Source organism: Protomyctophum parallelum, assembly GCF_964188405.1.
Source record: "Protomyctophum parallelum genome assembly, chromosome: 8".
In the NCBI taxonomy this organism is placed as follows: Eukaryota; Metazoa; Chordata; class Actinopteri; order Myctophiformes; family Myctophidae; genus Protomyctophum; species Protomyctophum parallelum.
In genome coordinates, this window is record NC_139703.1 from 15,619,155 (window position 1) to 15,642,114 (window position 22,960).

At 42.1% G+C, this 22,960-nt stretch overlaps 1 protein-coding gene across 5 annotated transcripts in view; it reads left to right on the forward strand.

The window, feature by feature from the left end:
* Positions 1-21,882, forward strand: part of cadpsb (Ca2+-dependent activator protein for secretion b) — a gene marked incomplete at its 5' end in the record, with an annotated part of 99,493 nt that extends 77,611 nt beyond the window's left edge. For 4 of the 5 annotated variants that reach the window (XM_083771521.1, XM_083771522.1, XM_083771523.1 and 1 more), the window contains 11 exons: positions 917-1,023; positions 4,326-4,482; positions 4,591-4,732; positions 7,244-7,399; positions 7,821-7,968; positions 9,518-9,592; positions 9,686-9,769; positions 9,898-9,930; positions 10,719-10,826; positions 19,331-19,435; positions 20,381-21,882. In XM_083771521.1, the coding sequence (XP_083627647.1) occupies positions 917-1,023; positions 4,326-4,482; positions 4,591-4,732; positions 7,244-7,399; positions 7,821-7,968; positions 9,518-9,592; positions 9,686-9,769; positions 9,898-9,930; positions 10,719-10,826; positions 19,331-19,435; positions 20,381-20,557 (1,292 nt within the window). In that variant the 3' untranslated portion in view covers positions 20,558-21,882. Of the gene's footprint in view, positions 1-916; positions 1,024-4,325; positions 4,483-4,590; positions 4,733-5,513; positions 5,676-7,243; positions 7,400-7,820; positions 7,969-9,517; positions 9,593-9,685; positions 9,770-9,897; positions 9,931-10,718; positions 10,827-19,330; positions 19,436-20,380 lie in introns of all 5 variants that reach the window. The other variant, XM_083771520.1, reaches the window with a different exon arrangement.
* Positions 21,883-22,960: the final 1,078 nt, after the last annotated feature.

Sequence of the window (22,960 nt, forward strand, 5' to 3'; positions counted from 1 at the left end):
ACCACAATAGTGATTTTTACCTGTGCCCTGCCACTACCAATAGGGTCACCACAATAAAGCTCTGTACATTCTCAAACAGAGCACAACTTGTAAAGCGTATTATCTAGTAGTCGGATAACAGCAGACTATTCTTACAGTGTATGTTTGCTGAAATAGCATATTAGCGTTCGATGGTTTGGGGCCATGCCATGAATCAGACCCTCATTTGTTTGGTTTATTCTCTGCACTCACTAGCTGCATGATCCTTGATGACTCACAGAGTCACAGTGCCACTGTTCTTGTGCCTGGTATTCTGCCAGCACAAGTGTCAAGGTCCCACTACAGACAATTCACTGTTGCGTCACTGTTTGCTTGCAACCCAAAATGCCCACACTAAAAGCATTTTGCTTGTGCCAATCACATAAAACCTACTAGCATCCCTATTCTGGGCATGTCATAATAGGCGAAAATTCTGAGAAAATAGTAAATTATCTTGTAGAATTGTTGTAAATCTTCTATTTAGTTTGAAGACATTGTTGTAGAGGGAAAACATTAGGATAGATGCCTGGGGGACCTGGACAAGAAGAATAATGGTATAACTTCTTAACTTGTGTTTGAGGGTAGGGTATAAGAACCTATTTTGTTCTTTGGCTATTCAAAAATAGCCGTTATGTTATGAACTTGATCTGATATTTTTGTAAGATTTTGTATTATTTCAATTTCATATTTGGAACATTTTCGTCTGTAATGACATGCCCAAAATATTGACACCTATAGGGTGAAAGTGGTTAACACTCAATTCTATCTATAATAAATCATATACAGATAAAATAGTTTCATGAATAGCGTACAAGAAATACAAATTATAATCTCCCCAGCATGCCTTTCTGTGCTTGACTAACCACACATTCCCCCCACCTTCATCCCTTTGCTGTAGAGAATGCAGGCCGATTAGTCACGCCTGCCAAAAAGCTGGAGGAAACAATTCGCCTGGCAGAGTTAGTCATAGAAGTCCTCCAGCAGAACCAGGAACACCATGCGGAGGTGAGTGGGAACCTTTTCCACCTCTCCTCCTCAAAACAGTCTCTCTCTCTCTCTCTCTCTCTCTCTCTCTCTCTCTCCTTATCTCCACCTGCCCAGCAGCGTGGAGAGTATGGTCTCATTTATACTTTGTCACACGACAGTGTCCCTCACTGAAAATAACTGATTTTCAACTGAAATCGTTCCGGTTCTCAGTTATTTCCGGCGAGCTGCCACTGCCATGCAATGAACTATAAATTAGGCTTTAGCTTTATTTTCAGATGTCTATAAATAAATCTGCTTTCATGCATGGGTAACTGAAGAGGGCCCCCTTTTAGACATAGATTACATTTTAAGAAGGCTTAATTGGAGTTGCGCAGTCCATAGCAGCGTGATATCAGAGCACAATCTTTGAGGAGACGAGAGACTGTAAATATGAGAGAAGTGATACAGTGTGTGCTGTTCCCTCCTCTGATTCATAATTCATGGCTCAGTGGTGCAATGTTACATAAACCACTCGGTGCCTTGGGAAAATGGTAATATTCGATTGAAGTAAGCGCGCAGTAGGTACAACGGTAATATCAAACTAGGTTATTCATAACTACTGCATGCTCTTTACATTAGCCCTTGTTTTGTAAAATATAGAATACTTTAATAGCTTATGATATCAAGATTATTAAATTCCTCCACAATGATCCTTTGTGCACCAGAGAAAAAAGCCACAAAATCGCTTTAAACATTACATTGATACTACAGTGCGAAACATAAATTGATAGGGAAGCATGACGAGCATGTATAGATGTATAAGGGTGATCCAATGCAGAGTCGTAGAGATAAAGCAGATTTATTGTATCTCTCTGAATATGCTTGACAGGCGGCAGTCACAAGTTCTGGAGATCAATCGGTACAGTATCATTATTTCTCTTTCTCTTCAGTCCCCATCACAATTCCCCCTGTATCGCATGTGCGTCAATAAGGCAAGAGGCACCTCCCAGGCAGGAACAAAGCAGTAGATAGGGGTGGTGGGGCAGTTTGGGCATAGATGTGAGAGAAATGAGTGAGATGAAAATGTAAACCATTGGAGCTTGCATAAACACATTGGGATCATATAGCATGCTCATGGGACCATGAAAAAAAAAGTTAAAAACAAAAATAAATCTTTCTCTCAGAGCATGCTGAACCGATAGTCTATCCCCGAAGTATGCTTCATGTGATCCTCGAGGTTGAATTCACCATGCATCTCTTTGAATCCTCCATCCAATGTTTGAGTTCACAGTCCACGCTCGTTACAGCATTATTTCCCAGCTTCTCTTCCATCAATACGCTTCCTCTCGCCTCAGTTTACAAAAGCCCTATGAAAGAAATGCCTCAAAGATACATATCTGTTGTGTACGTCTCTGTGTCCCCCTCCGTTCATATTGGTGACTGTCCAAGCAGGGAAAAGAGGTATGTAGTGAAAGCTGAATGAGAGTCTCCCCAACGCCATAATGGTTTGTGCATGTTCGATAGAGGGTGCCATATGCCCCCCTCAAGCATCAGCTAACTACTCCAGGACTGTTCCCTTGAAACCACTGCTTTGGCACAGCACCGCAGCCTGTCTGGCTGTCGGCTGAGCAGCAGGTGTGCTGTACAGCCAGGACCTTGTCTGTGCCCCTTAACAGCCGCCTCAGGGCTGAACCAGCCCTCTGCCTGTCTGCCTTTGTTCATGTGACCAATCCTCGCCTGTTGAACCCCCCCCCCCTCCCCCCAAACCCGTATATATCCACCCTGTCCCCAAAACCCACACAATCGCTCCTTGAATGTGATGGAGAGATTAGCTTCATTTTCTGCCTGTTGCTCTTCAACACTGTCGCATAGTCAGGCAAAGTGTGTGTGCGCATGTGTGTGTGTCTATGTGTGTGTGTGTGTGTGTGTGTGTGTGTGTGTGTGTGTGTGGGCGTGTGTGGGCGTGTATGCGTGCGTGTGCACGTGTGTGTGTGCGTGTGTGTGTGCGTGTGTAGGAGGCAGGTAAGTAGTCAGGTAAGTCTGGTTCCCACTACCATTCTAGATGATAAAGGCAATTAATGGATGAAACTGCAACGGAAACAAGAGCATGCTACGCAGCGCTAATGGAGAAAAGATTATGGCTTGATTTATAATTTGTTGCGCGAGTTGTTTGTCAGCTTGTAGATCGGCTATTTTCAGCATGCAACATTGTCACGCAACAAAGTATAAATTGGTGTCTACGTGTTTCCCCTCAGAAATTTGGCAACATGACAGTTTTTAAATGGAAAATGAGTCAAGCCAAGACTGCCTCCGTGCAACCTTCTCAGCTGCACGGAGCTGCACCACCAAAAATATTTATCTGAATGTCGTTACCAACTAATTGGATCTGCCACAGGAGAATACACTAGAGATGCTGTGTGCTGCAGTCTTTGGTGTGCCTATAGGCTTGATTATACTTTCTTGCAGTCTGTGTTGCGCACTGGAAATATAGCAGATCTAAAAGTGAATTCTGAGCTTTTACTGTAGTGTAGTGATATTTTATGGTGTGCGCAACACCGGCACACAACTAAGTAAGTCTGGCCTAAAACGGCATACTGCATGAGTCACATTCACATCAATTGAATAATGTGGATGGGTGTGTCACTAATGTGAATGGTGGAACCTCATCTCCAAGCTGGAAGGCAAAGCATGCTGGGAGTTCCACATTTGCATGATAAAAGCATTATTCCCTCTATTGATATGGTCATGAATAAAGCAAGGCACACATTCTCGACTCTTTTTTTTTACTTTATGTACAGATATGGATTTGAGCAAATGATGAGAAATGAGAAATAACCATGTACTTTGAAAGTTCTAATCAATAAGAGCTGTGGATTGATTCAAACTCTGAGCTTTCGCAGAGAGCGTACTGTAGTTGCTACATGACACAATGACATACGTGCACACACGCATGCACGGCGCACGCATGCACACATGCGCGCGCACACACACACACACACACACACACACACACACACACACACACACACACACACACACACACACACACACACACACACACACACACACACACACACACACTCTTATATGGCTTCTGGCAGTTCACTCAATATATGTAGACACGAATACATTTCTGACAAAGCCAGAACCCAGAGGACAACTAATACATGTTGAACTGGCGTAGGGCTTGGCAAAATCCCATTTGATTCCAGGAATTCACTGGCCTTTCCTTTTCAAATCTAATAAGCTCCAGTTGATTTTAGCTCAGTCCAACCTACAGCATACCTTCCATGTGTTCTGGGGGCTCCAGTTCTCACTCGCTTCCTCCCTTGTCTCTCTAGGCATTTGCGTGGTGGACAGACCTCATGGTGGAGCATGCCGAAAACTTCCTGGCCCTCTATGCCCTGGAAATGGACGCGGCCCTGGAGATCCAGTCTCCAGAGAGCTGGGACAGCTTCCCCCTTTTCCAGCTACTCAACGACTTCCTTCGAACTGACTGTGAGCTCTCGCTGGTGAACGCACACTGCACACTCAAGCCACTTTGTGTCACGATTGTGCATTCAAGTCAATGTTTCCTGTCTCTCTTTCTCTCTCTCTAATCAACAGATCATCTGTGCAATGGAAAGTTCCACAAACACCTACAGGACCTGTATGCTCCTCTGGTGGTTAGATATGTTGATCTGATGGAGTCCTCCATCGCACAGTCAATTCACAGGGGCTTTGAACGTGAATCCTGGGAGCCTGTGAAGTAAGGAGCCTTTTCTTCTTATTCTGAGCTCTAGCATGGTGGAAGACGCCAGGCTGAAAGACAGACTTCTGAGAGCCTGGGAGACGCAGTTGTTCATTCAATACTCCTCTAGGTCATTCTTAAAAAGTGAGCTAGATAGAACTTTTTTTTTTCCCTTTAAAGGGAGTATTTCTTTTTTTAATATTGGTATTCGTGTGGGACTCATGTAGCCTACAGAATGCATCTTACACACCGGGCGTTATGTTTACACATAATATTTCTCTGATTTTGTTTGTGAACTAACCCTATAGAGTGTTTTAACACGTTGCCAGGGAGAGACGATCTCCGGTCTGTTATCTTGACAGGTTTTTCAGCCTTGATATGCTTATTTATTTATTTTCTCATGGCTTTAACATTTTTACTTTTGCATTGTTTACTAAGATCAAGAAGACTGTAGGATGTGTTAAGCTAAATAAAAGACAGGGATTTAATTTATCTTAAATAATAATTATTAAATAGTAATTATGCTTTGAATAATTATGTTGCTTTCTCTTCCACTTCATATATGCAGTATATGTGTGTCTCTTGAGTCCAGCTGCTCTCTCTTTAGGTCTTTTTTGTTTTGTTTTTGTATTTGTATTACTTTAAGTGTGCCTTAGACAATGTCGGTTTTGTTTATGTGTGCTGTATTTTCTTTATGTGACTTCACCTGTTGTCAAATTTCATGACACATGGCTTGTTGCTGCTTCCATATTACCACTGTTATGGATTCTTTTTTTCTTTTTGTCTGTCTTTTCTGCAGGAGTTTAACAAGTAATCTGCCCAATGTGAATCTACCAAATGTCAGCCTCCAAATTCCCAAAGTACCAAATCTGCCAGTGCCAGTATCTGGACTATCAGTTAACCTTCCTCAAATGCCTAGCTTTTCTACCCCGTCATGGATGGATGCTATATATGCCTCTGAGTGTGTATTCAACAAGTTCACTGTAGAATTATTGCACAAGCAGAGACTGCCTTGGTATGAAGATGCATATAGCCAAAGGTCATTGTTAATTACAGAGGGAATTACAATACTGTCAAATATCTGTCAAATGTGGTACACACACATAAAAACATATTTGCTGCTCATTAAAATATCTGTCAATGCCAAGGAACCTTTTTTTTGGTATGTTACAGTATCGTATAAGTCATGTTCATGCCAAGAGCTCTCTAAGAGGTGCTAGAGTAGGTGGGGTTTTCTGCTTCTAAAATGAGAGGCTGAAGACCACCCTTTTTTCTCAACATGCATGTTGTTGAGCTGAGGTGCAGAGATACAGACCAAACGCAAAAGTCTTACTTTGAGCCTATTTGGGAATTGATTGTGCAGGATACCTGCCCACCCCCTCACATAAAAAAATAAAATAAATAAATATAATAGCAATCAACTTTCTGCTGAACAATATACGTATCTCTCAACCTTAGTATTAATTACTGTAAATTATAGCATAGATTTTCATATCATGGTCTGTCCCTGTCCTTGGCACAAAAAAAAGTGCAGAGCAGAGGCTTGTCTGATTGGGGTGCTATTCAAATGATGGTATAGGAGAAGTTGGAATATACACTGGACTGGGTCCATCTAGTTGCCAAACAGCCAGCATAAGACAGTAGAGAACATTCCCTGCTCCTGCTTTCCTCCCTAAATAATAACCCCTTACCCTCAACGCCCTCCCTGCATCACTTCTCCCCCCCCCCCAACCCCTCGAGTTCTGAGGATGGAAACCCCCTCAGAAATATCTGCATGAAGTGTTTGAAAAATACCCTCGGACCCCACACCCACCAGGGGTCATGGATGTTGAGAGAGAGCATGTGATGGTGATAAGAGTCTATTCGTCCATACGAAGTGATTTGGAGATCTGTTTATTTCATTTAGACAGAACACAATGTTCATGTGCTCTCCTTCAAATCTGTATGTCCCATTCCTTTGTTATGGCCCAGTGTGATTACACTGTATCTACAGTGATGTACTACCTACCTGTGATTACACTGTATCTACAGTGATGTACTACCTACCTGTGATTACACTGTATCTACAGTGATGTACTACCTACCTGCATCACTGCATGTGCTCAATTCACACTGGTCAATAATCATAGTCTACGCTGTTCAATACTGAGTGTTAATTAACAAATGGAAAAATTAACACTGAGGATTTGACTGTGTAAATGGCGTGGTTATTGATTTGTTTCAGTCAAATCCTATAGTAGCCTATACTCCCCCTCCACCCCCTATACACTGACTGCCTAAACGCCACAAATCATTGTATAAGTGGCATTGTGATTGTCCACTAGCTGGAACATTTTGGATTGGCCAGTCAGTGTATGGTCAGAGTACAGAAAGCTGGGGTGAGGTGTGGAGGAACAGCATCCTCCTCTGCAACTCCCTCCGCCATCCCTCCCTCCCCCCCACCTCCACTCCTCTTGTCTGGCATGGTGACCCTCAACTTCTGACCTCTGGGTGTGTTTGTGTGTGTATTTGTGTTTGGATTACTGGCAGCAATGGCTCTGGGGCGTCAGAGGACCTCTTCTGGAAGCTGGAAGCCCTGCAGACGTTCATCAGGGACCTTCACTGGCCCGAAGAAGACTTCGCCAAGCACCTGGACAACCGCATCAAGCTCATGTCCAGCGACATGATCGAGAGCTGCGTCAAACGGTGTGTGTGTGTGTGTGTGTGTGTGTGTGTGTGTGTGTGTGTGTGTGTGTGTGTGTGTGTGTGTGTGTGTGTGTGTGTGTGTGTGTGTGTGTGTGTGTGTGTGTGTGTGTGTGTGTGTGTGTGCGTGTGTGTGCGTGCCTGCGTGCGTGCGTGTGCATGAGTGTGCGTGTGTGTGTGTGTGTGTGTGTGTGTGTGTGTGTGTGTGTGTGTGCATGCGCAATTGCGCATGTGTGAGAGAGAAGGAGAGAGAGAGAGAGAGAGAGAGAGACAGATGTGTATGGAGAAAAACAGAAAGAAAGAGCCAAAGAATACGTACATGCACAATAGAGATACTGTGGAGAACACATCATTTTGGACCTTGTTTCTATCACTTCGGTATAAAGCACTATCATGTTACTGTACCTTTCTGATGACATTTCAGCACTCGGATGGCGTTTGAGAACAAGCTGACAAAGAGCAGCAGGTCCACAGACTTCCGCATCACCCCGACACTGTGCACCATGTACAACGTGATGGTCGATGCCAAGGATCAGTCCGCTAAGCTCTGTGCTATGGAGATGGGACAAGAGGTACCGTCCACTATTGGACCTTTTGACATGGCTCTCACATAATAACTTGTAAAGATTTGGCTTTTGGTGTTAGGTATGGGTATAAGGTTCTCAAAAAGGTATGCAAAATAGTAGTTACTATTGTGTGCTAAATAACATACTAACATTTTAGGAAAAACGAACAACTAGAAAGGCATCGTTTTCAAGATAGCGTCCACGATGGCTGCCATGAGCTAAAATACCTATAAAATGGGATTTAATTAATATTCATAACAATTATGCACTTGGTAACTACTTTTTGAATTTTGGTATGGTGTTAGGTATGGGCATAATGTTTTCAAAAAACATTGCAAACTAATTTTGCTCGCCCCCTTGTGGTCGGTTTACAATTAATCCAATAATAGATAGGTCTGGTTGAAATCCCAAATAATTGGTGTAGGAAATGGGCGTACAATTGAGCCTCTCCAGACCGTAATCTGCCGGCTACTATAGTCCATGGTCTCGGGCTGATTTTAGTCTTTTTTTTTAAATCAAAATTGATGAACGTCCAAGGCCATATGGGCTGAACTTGAAGGAACTCAGCAGGATTTGAACTCACAACCTCTGGCTCACATGGTTGTCATCTTAACAAGGGTGCCACCGAGCCCTCTGTGGTTTTAAGTTTTGAATTGTTCCTCTTGGTGTCACCTTTCAAATGGGGCCTTGGGATCATGTACAGAGCATTTGAATGGTGTTTGCTGTGCATCAAAGGTGTCTTTAGTGCATTTAAAGGTATATTCAGTGATTTCACTCAAAAAACCTTAAGGGTTATCGTGGATGTTAATCAGATAATAGAGGAGAAACCATGACAGAACCTGACAGAACACAGAGAGCCTTGTAGCGCAGTGTGTTAAGTGGCTGTCCACATGATCCAGACGTTGTGGGTTCAAATCCCACTCTCGTCTTTACTCTGAAACTTTACTTAAGATAAAACTGCACAGAGATCTCACTCAGTCAGGCTAAGGTTTTGATGGTGCAGTGGTAAAGGAAAGGGCTTTGAAGTTTATGCATCGTGGTGTGGCGAACTACTCGCAGGTTCAAGCCTAATGCCAGTATGCCACTAACTAACATGTCGTGATCCCACTGGTTGACCATGATCCTTGCGCAGTATTATATGGGAGTGGGTGGTGGTGCCCCCTGGTAATTTTGGACAATAAAATGAGGTGGGAAAATGATGCTTTTTAGTTGTTCATTTTTCCTAAAATTTTAGTATGTGTTGCACACCCAATAGTATAAAAATCTATTTTATCAATTATTTTGGTTTTCAACCATACCTATACCTATCTAATATTTGAGTCTACCCATACCTAACACCACCATTTTTTTTTTTTTAAGATATTAAATTGACACTTATTAGCCTATGGACCCCATAGATATACCAAGGACCCCCATGAGAGAAGATCTACTGTATACAGCTCTAGCAACCTCTGGGGGTTATATACTTGGTTGGCGACTTGGTGCACAATAAGTATAAATCAGGCATTATTATGATTGATCCAGATATTACATTTGTTCCATTCCTTCATTTTAGAAACAGTACCACACGCAGATAGATGAGCTGATCGAGGAAAGTGTGAAGGACATGATCCAGCTTTTGGTTGCGAAGGTACATTTACAGACATATATCAACAAAGAACTATTATTATTGCATGCCATGATGTAATGATGCCAGATTATTCCTTCTGTCCTTGTTTCTCAGTTTGTGGTCATTCTGGAGAGTGTACTGGCTAAGATTTCAAGATATGACGAAGGCACTCTTTTCTCCTCATTCATGTCCTTCACGGTGAGATTAGAGGTTCTGATATTCCATTGTCCCACTGTCTCAGAGTCTTTGATTCAGCACTTTATATAAAAGTTTTTTGTTAATAGGAGATGACATTTCTCAATTCAACATTTTGGTTCTGTTTGCAGGTGAAAGCCGCTTCAAAGTACGTGGACGTACCTGTAAGTATAACAACGGCTTGCGTTGTATGCATGATTCACAAACACATGCAGTGAAACTAATCAATAATTGTGATCTGATCATTATGCTATTATTATACCTTGGCTCTACCCTGCCTGTGATGGTGATGAGCTGCTGTATGCCATGATAACAGAAGCAACAATGAGTTTCTATGAGTTCACTAAGTACTGGGCTTAATTACTGTAAGTTTTCCTTTTTTGGTTTTCTCTCTCCTAAGGCCTAATTTATTCTCTGTTGTATAACAGTGTCCTGCGCCGAAAATAGCAGATCTACAAGTTCACAATTTGTCGCATTGCACCACGCTGAGAATTTTTTCAAGCACCTCATGGTGGCGCTATAACAGGTCGAGTCACACCTTTACCTATAACTGCACCGATCTGCGTAAAAGTGCCCTAGAGGCAGAGTAAAAATGTCTGGCCTGCATTTTTTCAAATCTTATAGCGCCACCAGGAGGCCAACTTATGTGAAACAATTATTTCATATTAGTCCTTCATATTTTGTCCAAATATCACGCAAATTGGTATAACACACTACAAGTTCCATCTACTGTAAGTCATTGTCTATTGGCTATTAATTGCTACTTGTATGACCACAATACCAAACAATGCACGCCCACAACAAATGTTCGGAGGAGCACTTTTTCTAGTTCCACATGTTTTTAAAAGCTGTATGTACCATTTTCTCGTAATTATTTGTTTTCATAAAAATGCAATCTGTATACCCTTCAAATCGTGACCCTTCCACGTTTCTGTCTGTGCTCTCATTGTAGAAGCCCGGGATGGACGTGGCTGATGGCTACGTGACCTTCGTGCGCCACTCTCAGGACATGCTGCGTGATAAGGTCAATGAGGAGGTGTATATAGAAAGGTTATTTGATGTAAGTAAGATGCCATTTCCTCCTCATCACAGGGGAGGGGCTTTCCAAAATGTGGCAAAACAACAGAGCAGACAGTGATAAGTTCCATTTTGAGACCGTGGGGAATGCACCTCCGCCTACCAGAAGAGGCCTGTTGGATTCTCCACATCTTTAGACCTTTCTCTTCCTTTTTCTATCTCTCTATTCTTTCTTCTATCCTCTCCGAACATTAGCTGCTGCCCTCTGTATTCTGGTGTGCAATATTGCCACTGTGCTTTTGGATCTTTGTCTATGAAATCATTGTTGTTTGCAGAACAAAGAGTCCATAAAAGCATCCTCAAGAAGGATTATCTAAGGCAGTGCTCTCTCTAAATAGAACAGAATTATGTGCACACCATGTGAAGCTATACACGTTAGCATTAGGATTTACAGGTGTTCGGCTTACTGCTGCACCCTGTGTGCTGTTGTCAGTGGTGAGCTGAGCTAAACCGACTTTTCCACTAGTTGGGCAGTCCTGCAGCATGTCATCCTGCTGAATAAATATGACATTCTGTCCTCTGACTGGAGTCATCACACAGTGGAACATATACCCAGAATTGTGGGTTCAGCTGTGCTAACTTAAAATGTTGAGTCCATGTTGTACACTTGTGGCTCTTTTCGAGTAGAAGAACTAAGCGAACCGTGTCGTTCCATTAATTGTATTTCACTGGTTCTGGGTGTGCTTACATACACTATGACTCGGGTTTCGGGTTTTTTAATGCACAATGGACAAAATAAAACCATCAGAGAACTCCACAGTTTCTGTAAAGTTACAGAAAGTCTTGTGGTCTTCGTAGATCGAAAAGAGACAAATTGTATAGAGCACCGAAGTCCTGACGTAACTCGCTCATCCCGACCATTCCCCTGGTTCGCGGAAGTGATTTCTCTATGGAGAATAACATGGGGTGATCTTAATATCGTCTACTATAAGCGTTGTGGTCCAAACATAAACAAGCTGTCTCGGCGTTATTGTCAGGGAGGTGTCTCTGTATCGTTTGCAACAGTCAGTCACTCATTTATGATACAGTCTGCTTCTAGCGAAAATCTAACTAATTCAGCAGCAGTAACATTAGCGTTTTCTCTCAGTCAGTTGATTCTTCATATCCATATGAGTGAAGCGGCCGGGGTGACATGTTTATTTTTTTAACACAGTTCTTATATGAGGCGATGTCAAATCGCCTCAATGGGGATTTCAATGCAACTAAACAAATACATGAACCTGGGGACTGACGCCCTCTACTGAAAGTGACGTCAGACTTCGGTGCTCTATAGGCAGGGGATGCCAGTGTAACCACTCTAGCAGTAGACCGACATCTGGGGCCTTGGCCAGGGAATCCCTCCTGACCAAGGGAGATATTAAACTACAGCCAGGACTATTCTGCTACACCACCCTCTTACCTCTCGATACCAATGACTGGATTCAAACCTGGGTCTGCCACATGGAACGCCAAACATCTAACACTCATCAAGGGGAATATTAGACGGTATAACATGAGACGAATATTAGATCAGGGTTACAGACTGCTAGTTACTAGTTTTACTACATTTGCTTACGTGGCATTTTATACATTATCACATGACTGCATCGCTGACAACAACAACCTGTTTCCGGGGCAAAATCACCTTTCTCAGATGAATTTCTGTCACTTTGCGTCGAACGACACAGTTGTGCAACAATGTATGAATTACCCGTAACCAACCTGGCATTCATAATTTGGACATGAGGAGAGAGGCAAAATATATTTTTTAATGTCAACAACATGTCAAAGCATTTCAAATATTTCAATTTTTTCAAAAATAGTGAAAATAGCAGATCTCTGCGGCTATTTTCACTCGCCACACAATAAAATATAGCCTGGGCTTAAGTGGTTAAGAGGCCAACATGCTGCATGCACATAGTACTTTCACAGCGTGAAGAGAGCACTGTCTTATGAAAACATAATCCTACAATGATACATTAAAGTAATGTGTCCTCCATGTGTGATTGAAGTACACATACAGCTGTGATGTGCTTGCTTTCATATTGTTCAAGAGACAAATTGGTTATTGTACACACCTGTGCCCTCACAGGTGTGCGATGGCTTTGTGTGGATGGAAGATGTGTGGTGCAGTGTGTGTGTGTGTGTGTGTGTGTGTGTGTGTGTGTGTGTGTGTGTGTGTGTGTGTGTGTGTGTGTGTGTGTGTGTGTGTGTGTGTGTGTGTGTGTGTGTGTGTGTGTGTGTGAGGGTGTGTGTGTGTGTGTGTGCGTGTGTGCGCGTGCGCGCGCGCGTGCGTGCGTGCGTGCGTGCGTGCGTGCGTGCGTGCGTGGCAGTATAGTGTGTGCATTGTACAATATATGTTTTAAAGAGGTGCTTGAGAGTGTACCGTCTTCCTCTGGTTTCAGCCCTTTTATTGGCTGGGAGCTGTGCAGTCCTGTGCAAGATATACAATATATACAAACAGTATATACGTATATATATATATATATTATATATATACATATATATACATATATGTGTGTATTTATATTTTAGAGCAAAGTGTGACACTGTTGTGGAGTGTGTTTGCTTTAGTTGTTGAGGTCCACACACTAGCTGTCTTGTCTCCTTGTGTTTCATCCTTGCTCCAGTGTGGAGCATCTCCTTCATGTGTCTTGCTCCAGTGTGGAGCATCCCCTTCATGTGTCTTGCTCCAGTGTGGAGCATCCCCTTCATGTGTCTTTCTTGTGATTCCCAAATGCATTCAGTTCCTACCAAGCTGCACACCATGTTAAACTGTTGTTAAGAATGCCTCAAACTATCAGTTTCAGTTTGGTGTTTCATATATATTTTTAATTGATTTTTTTGTGTTGATTCTTTATTAATATATTTATATTTATAATATATTTTGATGTCGCTACTCATTCGCATCTTTCATTACTAATATCATCCATTTTGCATGTATCTCAAAAAACACCTGAATATTGCATCAGCAGTGTACTGTTATCTCTCTGTCTTTCACTATTTATTTTACTTCTCTTGATCCTTTTCTTTCCTGATTAACTCCATTCCTGCTGCCTCTGTAAAAAAAAAGTGGCACTTATCTCTAAATGTTGCGTTGTTTTAACACATTATGTTGATTGGCATGATTTTAGAGTCAAATAATCTTCCTGTGTACATTTTCTAGCATGACCCTCCTTCTCAGAGTTCTGCCTCATTGGAGCATAAGCCTGATTTATACTTTGTCGTATATTGGTGTCGCACGTAGAAGATAGACAAGATAGACAAGCTTACAAAGGTGTCCCATCGTGACAAATTCTGAGCTTGTAGATCTGCTACTTCCTGCGTGGGATACTGGCGTATGATGAAGATAAAATTAAGCACTACAGTACTGTGCCTTAGAACCTGCCCACCTGCAATGTATGCATGCACTGCACGCTCAACTCCACTGAAGTGGGGACAGGCAACTGCTTATCTGGCCACAAGCAAACGCCGTAGGTCCATTTCGTCGCTGTCGAGTGGGAACCTTCTATGTCCAAAATTGTAACTTTTCAAGAAATGGAAAAATATTTAAGTGTTCCAATGGATAGTTATTATTAAGCTCTTGTTAATACATTTCATTGGTTTAACATTTTTATAAAAACCCACATACAGACTTAACCACTTTCACTGAAAATAATCACAAAAAATGCAAAAATAACAGATCTACGAGCTCACAAAATGAAATATGGAGATACAAGGTTTATGCCCGACAGTGGCGATTTGTCTGATGCTAAAACACACAGCTAAAAACACTCAAACCCAATCAGCCAGACAATCCTTGCCCAGTTTGGGCCATTTAAACCTGTTGTGGTCCTGCCTCCTCACGCTACATAAAGTTGACATTTTATTTCCCTTAATATCGGGGGGATGACAACTGTTTCTATCACTCTTGTGTGCTGTTCTCTTATAACTTGGAATCTGAACCACCTGGAGCTAAGCTCTGACCCTGAAAGGTTGTGAGAAAGTATAAGAAAATAGCACCAATGCCTGCCTGCTGACCATCTACTCACTCTCATTCTGTTTTTTGTTTTGCCGATTAATTCTTAGTCGAAAATGAGTATGGGTTCTTTTTTCAAGCACAAACTTTAATTATGGCTCTTAGTTAGAAGCCCTCATATATGAATTATCTTTATATGCATAGTTGCATACAAAATAATGACCCTGTGGTCATTTCAGTGACTTTCTATACACTTTCAACAGCACTTGTTAGAAGTGCTCATCGTGTGGCACTGGGGTAAAGTATCTGTCCATCATCGCAAAGCCGATATTTGTCCCTGCAAGTAGCAAGGGGCAGTCGCAACACAGAAATGTGTTAGCCTTGCATAGCCAGACAATATCACACTGCGTGGTAATTTGCATTGCAAAGGCTGATAAGTCTGGCTATGCGAGGAAATGTGTGGGGAGGATTAATTGGAAAACCAAGCGGCGGCTTGCAACTCACTATTGGATGCTAAAAATAAAAATAAATCACACCTGTGTGAACTGAGCGGTACAACTATGCTATACATACTGTACTGAACTCTGTACTGAACTCTACAGTAGTGCAAAAGCACTGTCTCCGCCTGTCTCTGTCTCTCTCTCTCTCTCACACACACACACACACACACGCACACGCACACACACACAAACACGAGAGAGAGAGAGGTTTGCGTGGTTCAAGAGAGCGTGCATTAGAGTACCCGTCACTAAGTACCCGTGCTAATACTTCTGTGGGACGCAGCTCTGCATGTTAAAGGGATGTAGCTGACGATTCTGTTGCCCTACACACAACAATCTTTTGGTCCCCCTTCAGCGAGGGAGAAACAACATGTTTCTCCAGCTGAGTTTTAGTGTCTCCATCTCTCTCTGGAAGAGGTTGCACATGAACTCTGCAGCTGAGGCGCTCCAACACAAACACTCTGACATGAAGCTTCAGCTGACACAAATCAACACCACGCTGTTTGTCCAAAACAAACAATATCTCCTCTCCCAGACTGCGTCTCCCACAGAAGTGTTCATGTGCCGTACAGACTCCATTTGACAGATCAAGACCACACTGATTGCCCAAAACACACTATGTCCTTTCCACGTGTCCTTCTCTTGTAACCGCGGGGAGGTGGGTTGGCGGGTGAACTGTCGAAACAAATGCATGTGCATTACACGTACACGTGGCTAGTGCTATACTGCCAGACTGGGGAAGAGGGAAGGGCGTTCTGCTGAGCAGAGCACTGTGGTTGAGTGTGGAAAAACAAAATAGGCTGCTGTAGCCAATCAGCGGCAGCTAGAGGCGGGATCAAGGCAGGACTATGTATGCCTTGATCCCACCTCTAGCTGCCGCTGATTGGCCAGGCCGTTTGGTGGCCGGTGCATCGACTCTGCCTGAGAGTTCCCAGATGGGAGCAGAAGGGGGGGAACCCTGTGTACTCTCTGCTGCCCCATCTGGCGGAGTCAGGTTAGTAGCCTACTAAATATGCGTGGAAAGGTAACTACCTTTCCGTGCATATTTTTGTGGTTCAACTCCTTTGAACCACAAGTTCATGGATTCGATCCCAGGCACCGCCAACTCAGTGTATGAGTAGCACGGCTTGGGTGCAGCAAAGTCGTGCGGGAAGTACTGGGAGCTGATGGTAGGTGTTGCGCTTCACCTCATAAATCCATCTCCCAGGGGTCTAGCGCATTGTAACGGGCACAGACTCCCGTGTGCTACTGGCTGATACCGACAATAAGGCACTCCCGACCTACTTCTTTTAGACCCGGTCCAGATCCTATAAACACTGGAAACAAAAAACAACAAAAAGCTAAAGGTAATCCAAAATGAAAACATTTGAAGACTAGTCTACAGTGACACAACCATCTCCCTCCATCAGCTTGATTACAGAAATGGCCAAATATCTGCTGTTTGTCCATTTTTTGAGCATTCAAAAGTGAGTTGTGAGCCCCCGCTTTGTTTTTCATGATTCTGTTTTTACAGTTTGGCTCGGCATCAAGAAACGGAGGATGTGCATAATTCTTTCTTGGGAGGATTAATTTGGCACATCAGCTAATCATTGCAGTTCAGGGTTCCCTTAGCTGGCATGTAATAGCATAGCTTTTCAAAAACATAGATTTTTATAGGTTTCATCGTTTCAAAAATAGTAGAATTGGACCCATTTGAGGGAGGCAAACGGTTTGGTTTGATATATTCTACTGTCTTTTGTTTCCTTCTTTTTCGTACAATGGTTTATTGAGGCAGCAAGGGAACTATCAATGCATTTTCTTTGCAATATTACTCTGTTCCCTTTAGAAATACTGTATACCGAGCTGAGACTGAGAAAATGATCCTCTTCACACTTCAAAATGGTGACATCACCGGATTTCTTTCAATCATTTGCCGCCACTTCATGGTGAAGTAGCGGCAAACGGTGCTCTGAGATGGTGCCGTCACGTGTTATGAGTCTATCTAATAGTGGACCTCTAACTTTCTATAGTTAACGAAAAATTGTTCTACACCAATGGATGTGGTTCTCAACCTTTTCTGGATCAGGACCCACTTGAAAATCTCAAAAGCATTCACGGCAGCCTATCATGCAGCTACTATATGATACTGTAAGTGTTCAGATGGATGGGCCACATGCATTTTCAGAGCATTCTTTTAATGTTCAATCAATATGAGCCCAGGCTCACAGGTTGAGAATCACTATTCTAATCTAAGCCACCAGGTGCCCAGTTTAGGAAAACGGGAAAGAGCATTGCAGCATTCAATCACAGAGAGGCGGTAGCTAGTGCTATCTAAAGTTTAGATAACATGTTACAGTATTTTGGACAGACCAGGTTCATTCAATGTAATGATTATTATTGTTTTTTTTATTTTTAAATACAGTATATATTATATTGTCTGTTTAGACTGATGATAGGTTATTGGTTTACTATTTTTATGCATTTGATGTACCTCGTGTTTACCTTGCTTACTGTAAATCGTTCTGGATTAAGAGTGTCTGCTAAATGCCTTGTAATAGATTTTCATATGAAGTATGGTGCTATTGCAAAGAGGCCTGTCTGGTAATCAGAAGGTAACCGGTTTGCATCCTGACCTTGGTCTACAGTAAGTGTCACTGAGTCCCCAATCTGAGAACCCATCGGCAAATAAAGGAGAAACAGCACCCTCTTTACTTCTACTAGCCTACTCCACTAGCTCTTTTCTCAAGTCAACAGTCTGTCTCAAGAGACTACTGAGTCCCTAACTGCTACTCCCCCATTGCACTTCTTACAGTATAACCAACTGATTAGCCATCTCCTGGATGAAGCTGAAAAGAAAACCTCATAAATGATCATAAATGATCAATTAATCAATAGATATGTGTAGATAGAATCAAACAATAGTAGAGTTCCTGGCAAAATAGGCCTACATTTTTCAAATCGGCAACCTGTCTTTTGTGGCTAAGGCTAGGGATCCTGATTGGCCAAGACTGGCTTCTAAAGTTTGCACGAGTGTCCCCGTTTTTACAAATAGATAAATAAATGCCTCAAATCACCCACAAGACATCAAGACCTGTGCTCCGAGCAGCACATTTTTCTAGTTTTATCTGATTTTCCCTCACAACATGTTGGTATTGGTAAAGATCACTCCCAAAACTGTATCGACCTGCAACTGCCGTCATTTCAGACCGCTGCAACTGGATGCACAATGCAACTAGTTGGGTTGTGAATCATTGGTGTGGACTGGGCTTATGACCCGAAAAAAGACTACGGTAAAAGCTGCTGGTCCAATACATCTATTTGTAATTTGTAACATTTTTATTTGCAACAATAGCATGAATGAATGACAATAGTGACTGTTTACAAAACTATTCATTCAAAACCTTTCACTCACTTTGGCAAACCTCGAAATCAGTTAGGTAATTAGGTAGGCTACACAATGTTACCTTCATAGTCAACCTAAATTAGTTAGGTGGTCTATTGTAATGTACTACAAATCAGATCACAGAGCAAGCCAAGACATTTCTTTTCACAAAGCCCTGGCACATTAAGTGGCAGCGCTTTGAAGCAAGGACCTTTGCATTTCTGGGGCACTCATATCTCCACCACAGAGGGATGGTGGATATTGATGATGTAAATATTTAACACCTGCGAAGTATCACCGTGGTGACAATGGTTGACCAATGCCTCTAGATGGAGACAAAGAATGCAGTTTAATCTGAAATGATTAATCTGAAGTGAAATCACATTCAACTCCATACATAAATACTTGATGTTCTTCCAGTTTACTACTGCAGAACCACTTGTCTGCAGTAGTTCCACCTATTATAGACCATTCATTTCAACCATTTTCTACAACCTACCATCATCTGGTAGAAAATGCAATCTTTAAACATACTTTGTGCCAACTGTTAAGTTTGTAGATTCAACAAATGTTTTGTTCACCGTATGTGTTTACGTGTTTACGTGCAGTACAACATGTGTTTAGTCTGTTTGAGTATGCATGAAGTGATTGTGTGTTTTGCTGGAGAGCGTTGTGTTTGTGTGTTTCAGCAATGGTACACTGCCACCATGAACATACTGGGAACCTGGTTGACTGAACGCATGGATCAACAGCTCCATGTATACCAGCTAAAAATCCTCATCAGGATTGCAAAGGTAGATATGCAGGCACGCGCATGCAGGCACGCACGCACACACACGATATGGCTTTCATGTTAATCTGATAATCTGGCAATGTCATGTTGGGGATGTCATAATATTGACACTGACAAGTTGCCTCTCCATTCACATCCAGTATGAAAGTATGTTTTAAAAAAGTGATAGGCCTATAGTAAGTAAGCCTTGCCAAGCCATGAGGCCCATAGGGCAGGAGCCTTCCTGATCTGTACACATGAGGCAGCTTGATGTACAAGTGCACCCCCTGGACATAATGCTATGCTAGTATGTCGCAGGGATTTACCCCCAATCCAACCGTTGATGCTGAGTGCCAAGCAGGGAGGCATTGCATTGGGGGCTATTTTTCAGAGTCGGACACTCAAACTACAAGGCCAGAGCTGATAGGCTAACCTCACCTCACCAGGCTTTTCACCTCGGAGGAAAGCCTGGTATCTGTTCCAAAAGTGCCGTGTGAACCAGTCTGGAACGGATGATATTGTTACGTCATGTTGTAGTATTGTTTTGTAGTCATCAGGCAAGAACAATCAAACTGAACTTCCTTTTCCCTCAAACCGGATGAATAACAATAAAAGCTCTCGTAGCCTGTAGCTTTTATTGAGAAAAATCGGTTTGAAGGAAAAGGAAGTTCCGGAAGATTGATGACTACAAAACAATACAACATGACGTAGCGATATGATCCGCTCCCGACCGTTTCATAAACCCGAAATGGAATGGTGCCCAGGCTAGGGATAGGCCTATCAGTGGCGTGCACAGACATTTTGAGGGGCAGGTGCTCAAGTGAAAAATGGGCACCTTTTGCGGCATGTGGAATTTTTGTTAGATTTTGGGTAATAATAATAATATATTAGCAGCTTTTTATCCAGAATTGGCATATGACATAACAAAATGGTGGGAATGATTGATAACTTCTCTTCCCACCTGTAGAAAAAGTACCGGGACTTCCGCCTGCAGGGGGTGCTAGACTCCACCATCAACAGCAAGATGTATGACACCGTGCGCACCAGGCTGATAATGGAGGAAGCCACGGCTTCAGTTAGGGAGGGAGGCATGGCCGGTATCTCCATGAAGGACAGTGATGAAGAGGATGAAGACGATGACTAAAGCACCTGCACAGACAATCCATCCCCACCCACCCACCAACTCCACCCATGAGCCCTTTTCCACTCCTATAGACCCCGCCCATCGCCCCCCCCCCCCTGCGAGTCCGACCCCAATCACACTTTTGACTTAGCCTGGTAACCAATGCATGTACCGACTCTGTTACTCAGATAGCCACTCTAGGACCTCTTTGTCAGCTCGAAATGCCTATGAAGGGACTATTAACTATAAAAATTATACTGAGGGGAAAAAAAGAAAATGTTGGAAAAAATAAACCATGATTGACAGTCTAGCTGTGTCATGATAAAGATAGCACCTATCTTTGACTCATTCATTTCTAAAAAAATCATTTCTGTGTTACTAAGCAATATGGAGTACCATTTGTTTTGACAATGTTGAGTGAGATTATTAAGTGTGTCCCTGTCCAATGCAAAACTATATGGCGCTTATTTGTCGTATTCTCCATTCATTAATGGTACATAGTTGTGATGAGTGTATGGACCCTTTTATAGCCTCGTTCATACTCTGTCATAGGATCGTGCTCCTGGGCTGAAAATAGCAGATCTACAAGTGTACACCGCGACTCGATGTGAGCTTCTGGATCTGCAATTTGCAGCACACGACACCACCCTATGACATAGTATGAATTAAGCATATTTGTCTCGTCTGTTTTTAAGTGAATGCCAACTGCTTCAAACTGAACACTAGACCTCTGTATATTTTCTTTCTGCTGTTAAGGATAAACATTTTCTTGTCTACTCACTGTTATCAACATCAACAGGACGTTCTAGACTTGCATTGTTATCATGTGTCAAAGCTATGTGATCTCATCTCAAACATTTACAAATTAGATATGGTTCAAAAGGAATCTTGAACCAGTAGGAGTGTATTCTAGAGATGCAATATTCTCATAGCTCCATTTTGATAACTTGGGAGATTCTATTTTTATTTCAACATTAAAAAAGGCCTTTAAACAGGTACTATTTTAATTGAGTTGCACTTTTACAAAGAAAAAGCTAAAATAATTTTCTTTTTTATTTAAAACAAAAAAATATATACAAAAGTTGGTCTGTCTTTGTTGTGTAACTGTGTAGAATGAGATGTGTGGCATTCGTTTGGGTCGTACTGTTGTTTTGTATATATATATAATGCTGTACATTGCATTCTGAGCCATTCTGCTGCATGCCCGTGGGTCTCCAACCTTCCCAAATGCTTTCCGTTTTCTGTGTGAATTAGCTGGTGGATTCATTCTTGCTTTTGCCTTATGAACAAGCCAACAGTTGTAATATGCAAGAGCTGTGGCCTCTAAATAAATTACTGTACATGTGTGTCCCTGGATGTAATTACTTACTGCAGGTTTTGTATGGACATCATCTCTGAGCCTGACCTATTAGAGGTAACTATTCCAAATCACTAAAACAAAAACAAAACATTTTAGTTTAGTAAACATTAAACAGGGCTCAAATCCATTTTTGAGGATTTGAAAAAAATGAAGAAAAAACGATGGATTATAGCCCATCGTTTTTTGAATTTTTGAAAAAACAATATCCTCGTTTTTCATCATTTTTGACCATGGGCCATATCGTACGGCATACTATAGCGCGCCGTTTTTCATCATTTTTGAGGATTTGAAAAAAATGAAAAAAACAATGGGTTATAGCCCATCGTTTTTTTTTTTTTTCTTTTTTTTTTATCCTAGTTTTTCATCATTTTGGACCATGGGCTATAGCCCATATCGTACGGCATACTATAGCACGCCGTTTTTCATCATTTTTGAGGATTTGAAAAAAACGATGGGTAGCCCATCGTTTTTTGAATTAAAAAAAATGTATCCTTGTTTTTCATCATTTTGGACCATGGGCTATAGCCTTAGAGTATATATGAATAGAGAAGGCACCCAGAGGAAACACTGAGGCGAAATGGACATAGTGGCCGAATTTGATATTGCAGAATGGCCCCAAACACATGAACGCGCTGGTCCGTTGACTATATCATTGTGCACGTTCACGACGGCAGCACGCTCGTGCGCGTTCAACGGCAGCGCGTTCATGTGTTTGTGGCCACTCACTATTGCAATCCATCCCAGAATGCACTCTGTTCCTACCCGGAAGGAGGAGTGAAATCGCCTCATGCGCTTTTGAGCAACTTAATGCAAGTGGATGGAAGGAGAACTCGGATGTCATCTCTATTCATATATACTCTAAGGCTATAGCCCATATCGTACGGCATATTATAGCACGCCGTTTTTCATCATTTTTGAGGATTTGAATTTTTTTTTTTAAACGATGGGTTATAGCCCATCGTTTTTTGAATTTTTTATTATTATAATTTTTTATTCTCGTTTTTCATCATTTTGGACCATGGGCTATAGCCCATATCGTACGGCATACTATAGCACGCTGTTTT